This window comes from Atractosteus spatula, chromosome 6 (assembly GCF_055471065.1).
Source record: "Atractosteus spatula isolate fAtrSpa1 chromosome 6, fAtrSpa1.hap1, whole genome shotgun sequence".
NCBI lineage: Eukaryota > Metazoa > Chordata > Actinopteri > Semionotiformes > Lepisosteidae > Atractosteus > Atractosteus spatula.
In genome coordinates this window covers 57,208,720-57,225,728 of record NC_142711.1, presented here as the reverse complement: position 1 = coordinate 57,225,728, position 17,009 = coordinate 57,208,720, and the positions used below count along the sequence as shown (strand labels likewise).

At 33.2% G+C, this 17,009-nt stretch overlaps 1 protein-coding gene across 1 annotated transcript in view; it reads left to right on the top strand.

Moving 5' to 3' along the window:
• The window catches only part of LOC148833085 (cadherin-12-like), an 80,265-nt gene that overhangs the window by 2,466 nt on the left and 60,790 nt on the right, over positions 1-17,009 (top strand). Inside the window, exon 2 of the mRNA XM_088918612.1 lies at positions 15,710-16,004. Within this exon, the coding sequence (XP_088774738.1) occupies positions 15,710-16,004 (295 nt within the window). The remainder of the gene's footprint in view (positions 1-15,709; positions 16,005-17,009) is intronic.

Below are 17,009 nucleotides of genomic sequence, written 5' to 3'. Positions count from 1 at the left end.
TGTTAAGGTATCTAGTGTGCAAAATACAAAACACATGGTGTCTTTCCATAAATTCAGTATTAGTTTTAATTGTATTAATTAATATGTCACTAATTGAACTCGGAAGATTCAAGTATTTCCTACATATTCTGCAAAAAATATTAATGTACATGAAATCTAGTTTTAGGTTTCTGTATTATCAATCTTTTTAGTTATGAGTATTAATGGGTTACCATTTCTTATTGTTATGCCAATATGCATATATTTAAGAGTTTAAAATACAGACACACATTGAATGGATATGCAGTATTAAATGTGATCATGATGTATTGAGATAAATAAACATTTTAATAATATTAGTCACATATACAATTGTGCATAAATAATTTCATTTCAGTTTAGTATTTAGTACAAAAGCTCTGCCAAGATAATTCACAGCTACAGATGTGCAGTAATTTTTTACTGTACATACAATTATGCACCAGGTTTGCCAGTAATTCAGTTTCTCATTATTATGCATTTAAGACCTGAAGGACATTTACAATTGTAATATATGCTGAAGACAAATGCTGCAAGACTTGGTGAAAATGGGTGTTAAAATGATGTCTGCATTAAGGTTAATGGTGTCATTTATCTGTGCTGCCAATATTATGTTTTTTTTCATACATTTTATTAATGAGACTTCTGTTCAAATTACTGTGGGGTCATATTTCTAAAATGTTAATGTCCCAATCAGTTTCACTTACTGAAATTCCCACTATTTTATATTGGTTCTTGGATTATGATTGATCTTATAAAAATGAGACTCCCTAAAGTACATACAGTATATATATATATTCTATTCGGTTTTTAGATCACACTGATTAATAACATGTACTAGTGGAAAAAACTGATTTTTTTTGCAAACTGCACTCTGATATCAGGTTTAACTAATGAAGCACTGACAATATAATTAATAGCACTATTTATTTGAATAATTTCCTGGAAATGCTGAAAACAGGTATTGTCTGTTTACATTCTAAAATAAAGGTCATGCATAAATATATATATATATATGTCAACAAAAATATTACATTTTAATTTAATTAAAAATAGTAGCAAATGGTAAAAAGAGAACTGATGAAACTGAAATGAATAGAATTTTCACACAAAAATAAGGCATTGTAAATATTAAAATTAAATCACACTAAAACAAATCATCTTGAATTTCTTCCTTACAAGGAATATCAAACTTGCTCTGGCCAACAGTTTAGATTAGCATAGAACTCTAAACACTAATAATCTCTAATGAGCTACTTTCCTTGTTTTGCAGTGTAGATTTGGAGGTATTTTTTTAAAAAAGCTTAAGTCGAAACAGGTCATTTTTTAGATTTTTGCAAGGTTAAAGTTTTAAAAGACTTTTACATTCTCAAAAAAGGATTTAAACTTTTTTCACTTTTCTATATAACAATTGGACACATCATAGAAATACAATTTGAACAACATGTTTCCAAATGCTCTTTGCAAACAGTAGAATATTTCTCCCTATCTGCTATGTAATATGAAACATAAACTACAGTTTGAAGAACTGCTTGAAATTTTTATAAGCATTGTGCTTTTTACTTTACCTAACAATTGGTAAGTCTCATGGGAATAGCGGTTTCTGAATAAGTAAGAATAATTCTTAGTATGCTTAAAATCTTCAATTTGAAAAATAATGCAGCCAAGTGTTTTGAATGTGAGGGGATGATACAATATATAAACTAGACTTAGGTTCTCTGCATTTTCTTACATTCTGCCTAACAGAAAACCACTATTTTGATAGAATAAGAAAAAAATAATACTGCTTAACATCAATGATGGCTTTTATAGGGGACCTGAATATGTATTTTACAAGGAGATCCGATGAATGATACAAATGGTGCTGATTTAAAAAACATTTTTAGATGAGTTTTCATATTTTGTGCAGCATTAAAATGTCAATACAGGGGTGTGTTGGAGGGCTGAGGATTTATCATTTAGTGAAAACCTACAGAAATTAGCATTGTTATCTCACAGTGACATTGCTAGTATTTCAGCATTGTGTACCATAGGGGAAAAACAAACTCAGATGGTAAAACTATAGTTAAAACTGTAGTATGATTTATGTTTAGTCAAGAGATAGTAATTTTTTTTGTTACAAGAGCCATATATCTACCACATCAAGATCAGACATAAAATTCCTTAATACTCTAGGTGCCAGATACTGGGCATTCATCTTCTTCAACTTCGATCTGTCAAGTATGTGATTCATAACTGTATTCCTGTCTGCATCTAGAATCCCATCAAACTTAGCATGTTCCAGGGTGAGTGATGAGTAGACTACCATTATAGAAGCATAAAGTAGAACACAACTATTTTATCAGAAATATTAGTTTTTAAATTTCCCATTCCCATTCTTCATCACCCCCTGACCATAATATAGAAATGAGAAAATGTATGTACAGTGTGTTCTTCTCAAAAGATGGCATTATATACAGGTACATAGAAAAAAAAATTGACAAATCTACAAACATCTTGTTGCTTCAAATGTGACCTTTGTAACATTGTGTACCAGGAAGTGGCAGGAGCAACCAACCTCTCACTCACTAGAGGTCAGATAAGGACTCTTCTACTTGTAAATAGGCACATGAGGTGAAATAGGTAATTGAATAATGACTAATTAACTAGTTAAAGGTAGGTATTGCATATTCACAAGTGGGAGTATTTAATGAAATTCTTGACATGTACCACCACCCAATTTCCTCCTATTACCCCAAATACCAAAAAGAACAAAAAGAAGGCTCCCAACCAAGAAAGAAGGAAGAAGAACAACCCAAAAGGGACACTCCTTTCCTTCCCTTGTTGAATCCATGACACTACACCACCAATGCTCCTCCTCCTTACAAAGCAGTCATAAATATCAGAGCAATAATTAGTAAGAGAATAAATCACATATATACAACTGTGGTGTGTCTCACTCAATAAGCATAAGAAAACATAAATCCACTCTACCAAACTGTCATAAACATATCTTGATGAATTAGATCAAGTACACATTTTAAACGGTATGTAGAGGAATATGGGGCAAGAATCAGTTTGAATGAAGTAAATGTAGGAAAAAATAAAATATTACTGCATTGCAGAAAAAAACATGCCTGTGTAAATAAAGAAACAAAGAATGACAAACAATGCAGCACACAAAATGGACATTCTAGGTCTGATCTAACCCACATTCACATGTACAACAAAGTAATGAAACAAATAATATCAGTATTCTTGAAGAACATGTGTGGTTATTCCATCCAATAAATTGACACTTTCTAACAAACGTTCTTGCAGATTTCCTCCCTCCTGTAAAATCACTATTGGTTTTCCTGTTTTTTCTAAAAGCAATTGTCAATAAGTGATGCGAAGAAGCTTAAAATTATACTTAGGGCTTGTTCTAGTCTTGCTAAAAGTGGTCTCCATTGATTATGTGTCTTCTATTTATTTCCAAGCCCCACAGTACAAGAGTGGATTGCCTTACTCACTTCTTTCTGTAAATACTATTACTAAGTTATGATAGGAAATGTCCCATAGATTTTCAGCTTTGTATTCTGAATTATCTAGCTTCGCTAACCTTTTCATTTTCCTTTGTTTACTCTAGATCAAGTTTTGTTTCAGGTGTCAGTTACATCTGACAGTTAACGCCTGACCTATTATAGATAAACCACAATCTTACTGCTACACTAAGTTTCAACAAGTAGCAACTGTTGCTCTATTTATTATGTGAATTTTATTAAGTTGAATAGTGTCATATTCTTTCAGCATTTTCTTAATGAGATAAGAAGCAAGTGAAATTGTCTGATTTCAAGTCCCAGACATCTCAGATGACACAGCATCACAAACATAATAAAAATGATAAGAGACAACAAAAACAGACAGCGGGATCTGTACCCCAGCCTATCATCTGATTATGTCAGTATGTGATTTATCAATACAAGTGTATTTTCAATTAATTTACATGATAACTATTTGATTGTGGGATGTGCATTATTCCATGAAATACCAGTGGTGTGCCTTGATATGTTTTTTATGAATGTAAATTCATTCATTAGCATAGAAAACCACAACACCTCTTCTAAAGCACATTATCAAGCAAACAAATAGGCAGAAACATTGTCTAACCTAACATGTTTTTTTAATCTACAACTTTGTTTGCCATTTTTTTTATTTAGTAATTTTTTAAATGGAAAAGCTACTCGATATAAATTATTCATTGAATTGAATTCGAATGAAGATAAATATAAAAAAATGTAGAGGAAAAAAATTAAATATAACGTTTTTCCATATTAAGATAAAAAATTCCATTACCAACATCTAGGCTATTTGAAAAGGATAGATTTTTTTACAGTCCCATTCTTTCAAGAGCAGACAAATATTGTCAAACTGATCACAGCTCAGAAGGCAAGGGATGGACTCTATATGGGTTACGAGGTGGCAAAAAATCAGAAGCCAGTAAAATAAATAGGGAAGTCTGGGGCCGGAGTCTAAGATTCAGTAGATTCAGTATAAAACGCCAAGACACAATCCAAAAATCAAGGTCAAGAAACAGGCCGAAATCCAGAAAATAAGCATCATCAGTCTCATCAGGAGGGACTGGGAAGCTTGTAAAAACTGGTGGAACACAATGGAGGAAGGTACTGGCAAATTATAGATGAAAACCTGACCTAAAACCCAGACAAAAATTCGCCTTTCAGCAGGAAGGCTAATAGGCTAATGCTAATGCTACACTGGAGTTGGCTTAAGAATACAAAAGTGAATGCCATTGAGTGGCCTTCTGAATCCTATTGAAAATCTGTGGAAAACTTGAAAACTGCTGTCCATAAGTGATTTCCAATATTTCCAATCATCTTTAGAGCACTTGAGTAAATCTGCCAAGGAGAATTGACAAAAATTGCACCAGGCCAGTGTCTGAAGTTGATATACAGGAGACTAACCTAAAAAAATGGTTTAAATTGCTAACAAAGAGTCTTCCACCACATCTTAAGTTCATGAGTCTGAATACTTAATTTAATTATATTTTTGTGATAATATCACTAAATGCACACAATAGGAAAGATTTGAGTTATTTTGTATTTCTTTTGTATTTTCTTTTCTATTTGGTATTTACAATTCATTGCTTAATTATTTTTATATAAAATGTGTAAAGTGTTTTCATCCATCCATCTGTTTTCTAATCTGCTTATTGCAGGGCTGTGGTGATGGAGACTAAGTGACAGACAAGTGGCACAAAATGGGAAATTACCATTCCCAAAAAATAATATTGTTCTGTAAATTATTATTTTAAGTGGGCATCAGCTAACATGAATACTGTTAGATCAGGGTATTACATAGTATAACATAGTATAAAAAGGTCAGAGGATTTTTCTAAAAAACCTGATAAAGCCCAGTTAAATTGTTCATTAATGTGCATATGCTTTAGCTTGTGAGGCATCTTTTGAAACATTAAAAAATAGTGCTGCAAGCTTTCTTCAAGCAACAGTTACAAAATAAATCACCTTCATTAAGAATGAAGGTAAACAAGTGTATTGAAACACCTATGAGAGGCATGGTAAACTGAGAATAAAAGTCAATTTTTATCATCTGTTTTTAACCAAACCAGCCAGGCAAGCTGTCATACAGTACATACAAAGAAAGTATATTCAAACTGCCCTCAGGAAAGAGATTATTTTTGGAAAACTGGAGCTACAGCAGGAAAATTAAATCTTCAGAATCAGATAATTTTCCAAGTCAATTAGAGGAATCTTTAAATTTTCATTGATGTTAATTTTTAAAAATATTTTCCTACTCATCAAAAGTAGCATACTGTATATACAGCTTGTTTCTGAAAAAAGCAGATTGTGTGCCAGGTTTTACCAATGAAAGATTGATACAGTATAAACAAAACACCAAAAATAGAAAGATAAAGATAAAATTATAAATATTATAAATATGATAACATTATAAAAGATAAAAGAAACTAGAAGTTTAGTGTTTGTATAAGTATGTGTAATAGTCTTTAACTGTATGTGCAAAGGTTCTTTGAGTCACGGGATTAACATCTGGATTGTAATTTTACAGAATATCTCATTTAATTTATTTATTGAATTTTAAACAAAACACCAATCAATAAATTGTTCAATACTTGCTTAAAAAATCCAAAACCATTCTAACATATACCATGATAGAAAATATGTTATATGAAAATGCTCAAAACTTGCAACTTTTTGGAGGTAAATTAATTTCTCCTTCCAAAATTGTTATATTAATCTAGCTACTCTCTCTTTGACACCCAATTAAATGAGGAATTATTTATAGTACATCATTTAGGATAGATATGAAATGTTATGCTTGTTTTTAGGAATCGTGTTTTATTTCTTTGTATTGTTAGTTTATTAAAATCATTAAAGAACATTTTGAGATAAACAGTCATTCACAAGGCTTTGAGGCAAAGCCAGGAGGCTGCTTCTTAAAAACAGTTTAGATATACCCTGGAGTGAATTGCAAAGGGATAACAATTGCAGCTTAGTAGATAGCAAAACTGCATCCTCTAAATACTGTACATATAGATTTACACTTGAATTCTTAAGTGCTATAGTATATTCACTGTACATTTTATTGCACTTAAAAGTACAATTTTGAGGAAACCAAACAGGTTGCACACTGCTGAACTTCAGTGATACAGCCCTTCCCTTTGTAGAAGATTGTCATAGTTATTTCCTTATGTTTTCCCTATAACTGATTTACCGAATAATGAGGAGTTAAAAAAAAAACCTTCTCAAAAACATAAGATTGTGTTATTGTGACAGGCCTCATTCACTGAGCCACTTACATAAGTTATGTCAACCCCCCTCTGAAAGCTAGTCTGTGTAAAACTCTGCCAAGGCAGATGCTTTTAAGAGCTTAACACATTAAGCTTCTGCTTTCACATTATATTACCACTTCTCACATAAAATGGAACTGAATTTTTGACACTCTATCATTCTTCTAATGCTGGAGAAATTAAAGTACCCTCCCTTTTGAAGTAATATTCCCTTATTTTTTGTGAGAATCCTGTTAAAAGCAAACATTGCAAGACAAAGGTCTAAAAAACTTAAAATACTTGTCTGATTTGGAGCCATGCACAAACCAAATAGATTTTGTCAGGGGAAATAATTTGATCTGATTCAAATTAAACAGATGCATTTTGCAAACCTGTCAAGCTATTAAATTAAATGCTTATCTGAGCTTCAAAAGATATCAGTGAAGACTGGCAGATGTGCACACTTTTTAAGGGTGAGTTAATATCGTTGAGTTTTACACAGTTAACCATTTCATATTAGTCACAGCAAGGAGCATGAATTTTGTTGTGCTTAAGTCATTGCTTCAATACTCTTGTCTTATAAAATTACAGTTGAAGTTTTACTCATGACCAATTACAGTATTTGCTTCTTTTCACAAGTGACAAAAAATACTATTCTGCAAACACATAGCCTAGTGCTCAATTGGTAATTATTATCAAGAAATACAGAAATGTAACACAATGCATGTTTAAAATATAAGTGTGCATATAGAGAAAGCAAGTATGACACAGTTTCTGTTGTGGCCACAAGATGTCAAAGCAGAACTGAAAGAAGAACTAAAAGTCATTGTAATACTCTAGAACTAAAGGATTTAGGAGGTATGATTGCACAACAGAATGTCTCACAGACAAATGCTCAGTGATTCTTGTCCTGATTTCAATGACCTTGAATATCACCGATTTATCTAGGAAGTTGCCCTACCACTTACTCTCCAGTAGACTGCAACAGTGTTATGCTATTCACTTTCTCTGTTTAGCTTGCCCATTCAGTACTTAGTTTAATTAGAAAAATGCTACACCTTTGGAGCTTGAAACTTTTTAATGTATTTTATTTCTTTTTATGATGATGTACCTTAAAAGAGTAAGAAGGTAGGCTGTCTTTATGAAGTTATTCAAGGAAACTTCATCTATAAAATCCTGTCACCAGGATTAACAATCTTGAATCCATGGGTTCCAGTCTCAGCTTGCTATAACTAAAAATGAGCAGAATTTATCATAACATTTAAGAAGATTTTGTGCAGGAGCAGAGGGGGATGGCTTTAGACTACAGCTGAAGAGAAGGCTGGGTGAATGGAGACTATAAGCCACAGTAATAAGGAACATAAGAAAAGATTCCAACCAGTTTATCTATTATGCTAGTCTTGTAGTCTAGTGAAACTAACTGAAACTAACTTTTCATATTAAATGAGTCCTGTTTCAGATACCTAAATGAGTTAATATAATTTTTCCACTGAATCCTTGTTTCACTACTGAGTGTGAAATAGTGACCTACAGTGTACACAATCTAATTAAATCCACAGCTCTAATCATATCACCAAAGTAACTCTAAGGCTATATTTGAGCTAGATTAATCTAGGCTAAATTAATATTAGGGTATTAATATAATAAATATAATATAATATCAAGGTTACAGTAATTTAAATATCTTGCACAACATGACTATATAGAAAACTACAGTATATCAATAAAAAACAGCCATTTAATGGTACTGCACAACAGTTTAAAAAAGTTAATGTTTTACTTCATCATCAAAATAGTAGCACAATAAACATCAGATATATATAATATATATATATAAAGCTATCAGTACTGTTTGTACCTGAGTTTAAGGAGATTCATCATTAGTTTCATCAGTATAAACACAAATAGAAGAATAGGTTATGCCCAATATTTTTAACCATACTGCATGTGTAGGAACTTACTATATTTTATCTGTTGTTTTTACAGTATTTCATTCTTTTGGGGGAAGAATGTTGACAATCATAATTTTGGAAAGTTCAACTATGAAAGCACTTTTATTGAAGCTTTCAAGCTTTCATTTCTCTTTCTGGTTTTCTGTTTTTCACTCATACTATTCTCAAAAGATCCATTTGCCTGCAGAATTAATTAGACAGATCTAAATCAAATGCATGAGTGCACATAAGAAAGGGTTGTGTAGTTTGATCAAATCAACTGGATAATTAAGTATAATAATCAGAAATATCGCTAGACTACGCCCTATGCTATCACTAACTGTGACTGAAAAGCTGATGTAATGCTGTACTACTGCTCTACTCGCTGGGGTATCTAAATCTACTTTGAACAACTGTAGTATGTCCAAAATTCAGCAGCCAGAATCCTAACCAGGTCTAGTGCAAATGATCACATTACTCCTATCCTGGAGTCCTTGCTCTGGCTTCCTGTCAAATTCCGTGTGGACTTTAAAATCTTCATGCTCACCTACAAGGCTCTGCATGGCTTGGCACCTCAGTACCTGTCTGAACTATTATTGCCCTACTCCCCACCTCACAACCTTCGCTCTTCTAATTCTGGTCTCCTTACTGTCCCCCAAGCCCATCTACATTGTATGAGTGACAGGGACTTCTCCTGTTATGCCCCCAAGCTCTGGAACTCTCTGCCCAAGTATATCAGAGAGTCACCTTCTCTAAACTCCTTCAAATCCAGACTCAAAACCTTCTTCTTTAGAAAAGCCTTTACTTAACTGGTTCCGTTCTTCACCCCTCTGCTCTTAGTACCACCATCCACGGTCTCCTCTGTATATTGTAATTGTGTTTTATCTTGTGCGTTCTTTTTATTTATTGTTGTTGTCATTCTGTAAAGTGCTTTGAGAAGCCACCTTTAAAGGTGCTATATAAAATAAAGTTTATTATTAAGTGAATAATAATTTAAGAAAATTATTAAACAGTAAATAAACAGTATTGAAAATAATAAAGCACACAAGCCAATTTAAGTAAACATGTTCAGCCTACTCTTTTACATTTTCAGCTTTTTATTCCAATGCTTATTCCAAAGCCATTCAAGAACCTTTCTTTGTATGTTCCTTCCCAACATTATCTGAAGAGGAAAATGACATATCAACACAGTATTATTTTACTGTGATCCTTTAGGACTAGCTCCTCTCATTTAATATCTCTTCCACCTTGATTTTGTGCTTGGCTGCTTAAATTGCATATTCCAGATTTCAATCCTCACAAATCCGTCTATTACCTCCACAGTATTTTTGTCAATTAATTTTATCTTTTGTAAGTTGACTTACTTTAGCATGCGTAAATACAGTAGGTACAGTAGCTCTTTCAAATTGTTTTCAATGTTATACCAATAGCTTGTTTTCATGTATCACTCAGAACTTGTCTACATTTTAATATTATCTGTCAGTTGCTTGCTTAAACTTTAATTTTATTTACATTTTTGGAATTATCTTTGCAGCTTCTACCGTATTTGCTTTCCTCCTGTTTTGGTTTCATCTGTGAATTTTATTAGCTTACTAAATATGCCAGAACTTATATTGCTGATATAAATCAGCAAGAACAGTTAGCCTACTACATTTCCATGTGTTACTGCACAAATTAGATCACCCCAATTTGAGTCCTCATCATATTATCTGATTTCTGCTTGTTAACTGCTTCTCAGTCTTTGTGAGCACTGTGGCTTTTAATTTAAGAAATAATATCCTATGCTGAACCTTATCAAAGGCTAGTAAACTATGTATTTTATATCAGACTTTGCTACTATCCATTGCTGACTGATTATTGTGACACTGCTGCTGCTGTGTTATTCCACATAATCATACAGGTTGCTAAGAAAACATCATATTTTCTTATTCTGTAAATTGTCTCCATGATTATTGTCACTATATGTATATACTGTAGCTCATGTCATTGTTCCTGGAATGTTGTACACAATAAAAGTCAGACTGATGTATAATTAACTGGCTTTGTTTGCCCTAAATGTTTATGGTTGAATATTACATTGCAATTTTCCAGCTGATTGGAATATCCTCTCTCTCTTAACTGTCTGATTAAATATTTAATGGTTTATAAAGAGTATCTCTTATTTATTTGAATACAGCTGAAAAAATAGCATTAGGATCAGACACTAAAGTCTAAATTATTTCTAGCCTATAGAATATGCCCTGTTATACTTCCAATGTTTAATACGGTGGTTCTGTGGCTGCGCCTGTGGCTGCGCCTGTGGTTGAAAGGTTGCCGGTTCATATTCTGTGGCCGGCAGAGGAATCCTACTCTGTTGGGCCTCTGAGCAAGGCCCTTAACCCCAACTGCTCCATGGGTGCCATATAAATGACTGACCCTGTGCTCTGACCCCAAGCTTTTCTCCCTCTCTGTGTGTCTCATGGAGAGCAGGTTGGGGTGTGCAAAAAGACAAATTCCTAATACAAGAAAATGTATACGGCCAATATAGTGATCTTATCTTACTTTTTGTAGTGCTGCTTCATCCTGATGCATATTATATACTCCATCTGTAAATTAGTTTCACAAAAACAGCTTGTTTATCAAATTTCCATGATCTGCAAATATACTGAAAAGATCTTACACAATGTATCCTTCAATATTTTTCCTGCATTAGTACTAAACAACTATTTGAATTGGTTCCAGAAATAGGTACAGGGAATAATTAAACATTTTTTCTCTGCCTGTCTTGATTTTTAAAGCTTGTAGATCAATATTGTTTATCTTTCTACTTTTCTTTATCCTTAGTATTTTCCTTAGAGGGTTCATTGAAGAGTTTCAGCCATGCCATTTGAGATTTTGCTTATTTTGTGGACGAATTTTCACTGTGCTTCAGACATTTTGAATCATACATTTTTAGTCAAACATCCATGATGTCTCCTGTAATAACAGTCTCCCTACTGCTACCAGCATCTTTTATTTTATTTTGTAATAAATGATGTCTGTAGCTTTAATAAAACATTGCTAATAATAAAACATTAATGACCTGTGTACTAATATGTAATAGCATGTGCATGTTCAGCCCTAAATGTCACACGCATCTCACAAATGTTGATTTCGGTTCACTTTGGCAAGTAGCACATCCATTTGTCATATTTGCATAAGCATTATTAACAATAGCAAGAAAGCTGTTGTTATGAGAGCAGAATAAAGATGTGAGCCATTGTGTTGGAATCTGTCACCTGTCCTGTCAACTGCAGGAATATCTAAGAACTTCATCAGTCTATGCATCATGTTAGGTTGACTGGTTTGAAGGAGAAGTCTCAGGACACAGGAAAATGTCAAATCAGTTTAAAAACTGCAGCTGTTGTAGAGGCAGCTTAACTGTTTTTTTATCCACCAAGCTTCACTTTGAGAGATTACTAAGCAGTAAATAACTACACTGAAACCTGATTGTTTTACAATGTAGTGGAGCTACCATAGTACAATAGATACAATGTACATATGCTTGTTTACCTGAATTCCTGCTAATGCTTTATTTAATAAGATAGATAAGAGAATGTGATGCATATTTAATCATCGTCCAGCTTCTTTGCCCTGACCACTGATCTTCTACAGCTAATCTTTTGAAACCCAGGAATACTTGCTCTTGCTATCCTACAGGGTCTCTTAGGACTCCTTCATTCTTTCTTTTTCAACTCATAGGTTTGTACCACATTGTTCAGTTTAGCCTTCTACCTATTATAAAATCTCTGTCTCTAATGTCTTGCAGGGTTAGAAAATATGGGCTGAGAACATTCTAGAAAGACATATGCAGTATATAGAGTTTGTTCAGCCTCTAAAATACCAGTTCAACAGTGTGTTGCTGTCTTGATTTTCAACAGTCTTGGAATTCAGCGAGTTTTAAATCACCTTATCATCTGTGCACAGCCAACTCTATCATTAATGAGGTGATTTAATGCTTATGTACCAGTCAAAGTATGTATAATTCCAGGAATGATCAAGTTATCAGAATGATGCCAAAATAATGTTCAATAATTGTATAATTTATTTTTCTAAAATATACTGTACATACACAATTAAAAATGATTTTTTATATATTGATGCTGGGTATGGTAAGCAATTAAGGATCAGAATACATCAGATGGTGTTTACACTTTATTTATTCTGTTTCTGTATATATTTTGGACATATACAATTTATTTTCCTGAATCTACATACTACCTGTGATTTTGTCTTTGGTTCTAATGAATAATTACTGGATGTGCTGGTAAGATTTTGTCATTATTTAGTGCTAAATGTGAAGTGTTTTGTTCTTGAAATATAACATTTATGAGGTCTTCAATTATTTAACAAAAATATCTATGCAAATATTGAAGCAGTCATTTTCTAAGTGTCTTGTTTTTTTTAGAGTTGCTGTTTTTTGCTTTTTTGGCAGTTTCTTTCAAATAAGAAAATGTATTTCCTCATGTTACCAGTCACAGCAGGAGATCAGTATATGTGTTTTTTTTCCCACAATTTAAGCTTTTGATTAAAGAACTGCAGCTCTAGGACTCTTTGTTTCTTTCACTTAAAGCTTTTTGTGTGACTTCATACAGAGCACAGTAACAGCAGATGCCATTAAGGTGCAGTTGGGTGCTACATTTGATTTGACTTAAGACTAGTAATTGTGTAGGACTGTACAAGGAGATTTGAAGTATTTCTTTGTCCTGGAATCTCAGATACAGATCTCTAGTCTATATGTAAAATGATTCAATACAAATATTCTGGTCTAGAAATTTGACCTTTTCAGTTAAAATCTTGCAATGTTGACAATGTTATCAAAAAGGGTGCTTGTGACAAACAGTATGTCTTACTTCTGTCATTACTGCTTTATGCGGTATATTAGTACATATGTACAATTAATTTATGTATTGCCATATACAAGATCTATGCACAAATTATTTTAGAGTTCTCTTTGCCTAATTTACATGACAATGCACCCATTTGTGATCAGCATCTGTGATCTGTTGCATTCTTGGTTTTAATTTGTATCGGAGTCGAACTAGAATTTGTTTTGAACGGAGTGCAACTCTACTACTGTTTTAAATGGAGACTGAAACAAGAACTTAAACATTTCAAATTTCTTGTTGGAATAATTTTTAGTTCAATAGGGTTGTCTTTGACTTTTTTTGGTCATTTGAAATTACAAAATAACACTTACAGAACTTCAAATTACATCACAGGTCAAAACCTAAATGCTTAAACTGATAATATCTAAGGGGATGATGTTAGAAAAAAAAAGAACAATTGAAACTGTACACTATGTTCTTTGCATAAGTATTGAAACTCGTGAATTAAATATTTGGTGGTAGCACCTTTGGCAAAAATTAGTCTTTTTGTTGAAGTAAGTTTATCAATAACATTTTGAGCGTCAGTTTACATGTCTTTCCACAGATTTTCAGTAGGATTCAGGTCAGAACATTGAGTGGGCTATGCAAGGACAATCACTTTCTTTGTCTTAATTTGTTTCAGTGGATAACTGTCATGCTGAAAGGTGAATTGTTGTCTCAGTTCTAGGTCTGAACCACCCTGAAAGCCGTCTGTTTGACTCCAGTGATTTAAATCTTAGGTGCACATGACTGGTAGAATCCAAAATATAAAAAAGCAATAGAGTTTGCAGGGTGTGCTTGAATTAATAGGAAAAGTATTTGGTTCTCATGTTCTTTATTTTCTCTGGTGTATACAGTAAATGATTTAATTTGGCTATAATGTATGTTCTAATGTCTTTGGTCTCTATATTGTGTAGTCTCTGTATGTGAATTTTGATACTGGATAAGCCTAAAGGATGAGCCAAAGATATTCCATACCAATCTTTATATGGGAATTCATGAGGAATGACAGCAGCCGAAAGGTTGGGAGAAATTAGAATCGTTTAGTGGGATGTGAAGATTTGGCTTAACCCGCTTGGCTGAGGGCCAACCTCCCGGCCGTTGGACAGGGAGGATAGGACCCCCATGCGACCAATTGGACAGCTGCAAAGATGAAGAGGGGGTGGAGGAGGGATGCAGAAAACGAACGAGGAAGAAGAGAGGGTGACGTTTGGTATATACTGTATGGAGACCGGTTGTTTGCGTCAGAATTAGTGGGAATTGCAGCAGCTGTGTTGAATGAGCTCGGCTGCCTTCATTCCTCCCGAACTTTCATTAAAAACTCCATTTCTCCTGAGAAGGCTTCTAAAATCCCTTTTGCCAAATAAATTAAATGGTCAACCCAACTTCTGTAGCCATCTGCAGTGCAGTGTCTAGGTCAGTGTTGCCTACACCCACCAGTAGAGTCAGAGTCCAGTAGAATTTATTTCATATGAGAAAAAATGCCTGATGGCAAATTTACAGAGTTTTCAAAAAATCATTGGCAACAAAAAAAATAAGGTTATGCACATTTTTACTGCTTAATAATATACTGTATTGTATGATATAGTGTTATGTAACATAACCATAGTAATCAATCAACAGGGCTTAAAATAACTTTATGTTCAATGTAATTTAAGATGTAAGAAAAGTATATAATAAAATAATAAAACCTAAGAAGATATGATTAAACAATAAATTAAGAAATTCTGAGATGGAGTATGATTCCTAAGGAATGGTGCATGGCCATCCCTGTTACAGTGTAAGATGTACTGTATAGGGTTGACTTATTAGTGTTTTAATATAGCACAAAATAGTAATAAGTTTTATCCTAATACATCTTGACACACAGAGAGGTTTCAGTATGATATTAATTCTGTTAATTAAAATCTAGAGCAAGATTAGTACAAGCCCGTAGAAGTCTTGAGGTGAACTCAAGAAACAAATGAAGAATAAAGTATTTCAGGTGAAGCTCAATCACATCATACGAAGTCCTGTAAATTACATTACCCACAAGATTTCAGTTGGAATAAAATGAATTTAATCTGGAAACATTTTCTTTCTTTTTTCAGCTACACTCTGACCTGGACAAAGGCGACAGTGCAGTAAAATACACCCTCTCTGGAGATGGAGCTGGTTCAATTTTTACCATCGATGAAATTACAGGAGACATCCATGCTTTAAGGAGTCTTGACAGAGAAGAAAAACCATACTACACCCTGCGTGCTCAGGCTGTTGATATAAAAACAGGCAGGCCCCTGGAGCCCGAATCTGAATTTGTCATTAAGGTTCAAGATATCAATGACAATGAGCCCAAATTTTTGGAAGGTCCTTACACAGCAAGTGTACCAGAAATGTCTCCAGTAGGTAAGAAAATGTTCTTTTTTTCACTGTGTGGATATTATAGCAAGTTTAGTTAACAACACACTTCTACTCAAATAAGCCAACTATAGCTGTAAAATATTTAATGATATGATATGATATCATATTTACGTTTTTCATTAGATCTCTATCCAAGCGATTGGTTGTGTACATGTACATACTGTTGTTGACTATTATGCTAAAGAATCTTTTTCTCTTTCTTAAGACCCCAAAATGAACAGCAACTACAAAACAAACACACGCAAAAAAAACACTTTGAAAATGAGAGCACAAGCACAGGCTTTCGCTTTGATTGTAAACAAAGGACAGCTGCCTCACGGCATCCTTAACCATAATGTTTTGCACCCACACAGAAACAAACAGCTATTGTTTGGTGCTGAATTCAACAGTTCTCAGAAGGTTCTTGGCCAAAATCACTCACTTTCAAACATCAAAGTTCAGATTTGCGAAATTCCGTTCTTATAACAAATTACAAGGTACAAATTCTTCATGTTCTGATAGCAAAACTTTGTATAATTAATGTTTTTATACCGGAGTATGAGTGTACAGTATATGTATCTTCCAGTGAGCATACTAAACACTTCACTTCTGAGTAAAGACAATAGAAGAAAAACAAATAAAAAGGTGACTTTCTTTAATGTGTCCTTAAATTCCATGCTATGTTACTTGAGTTGTAATTTCTTGGAATGTCTTTTCAAGTTAGTTTCTTAATATGAAAATGTTATGTACACATACACTTATAGAAAAATATTTTTGGCATATGTAGAAGTGTCTATTCTTTGGAACAATTTCCCCATATTTAATTCAACTATCTGACAAGATAAACCTGTCCAGAGGTACTATTTAAGTTCTAATTAAAGCTATTTTTACACTGCTGATTTTTCATTCATGCCTTACTCCAGCAAATGCTATTAGCTCTTAGGGAGATGAGTCTCACTAGCAGATAAATATCTTCCAATAAAGTTTAATTAAAGAATCGGATTGTTATAG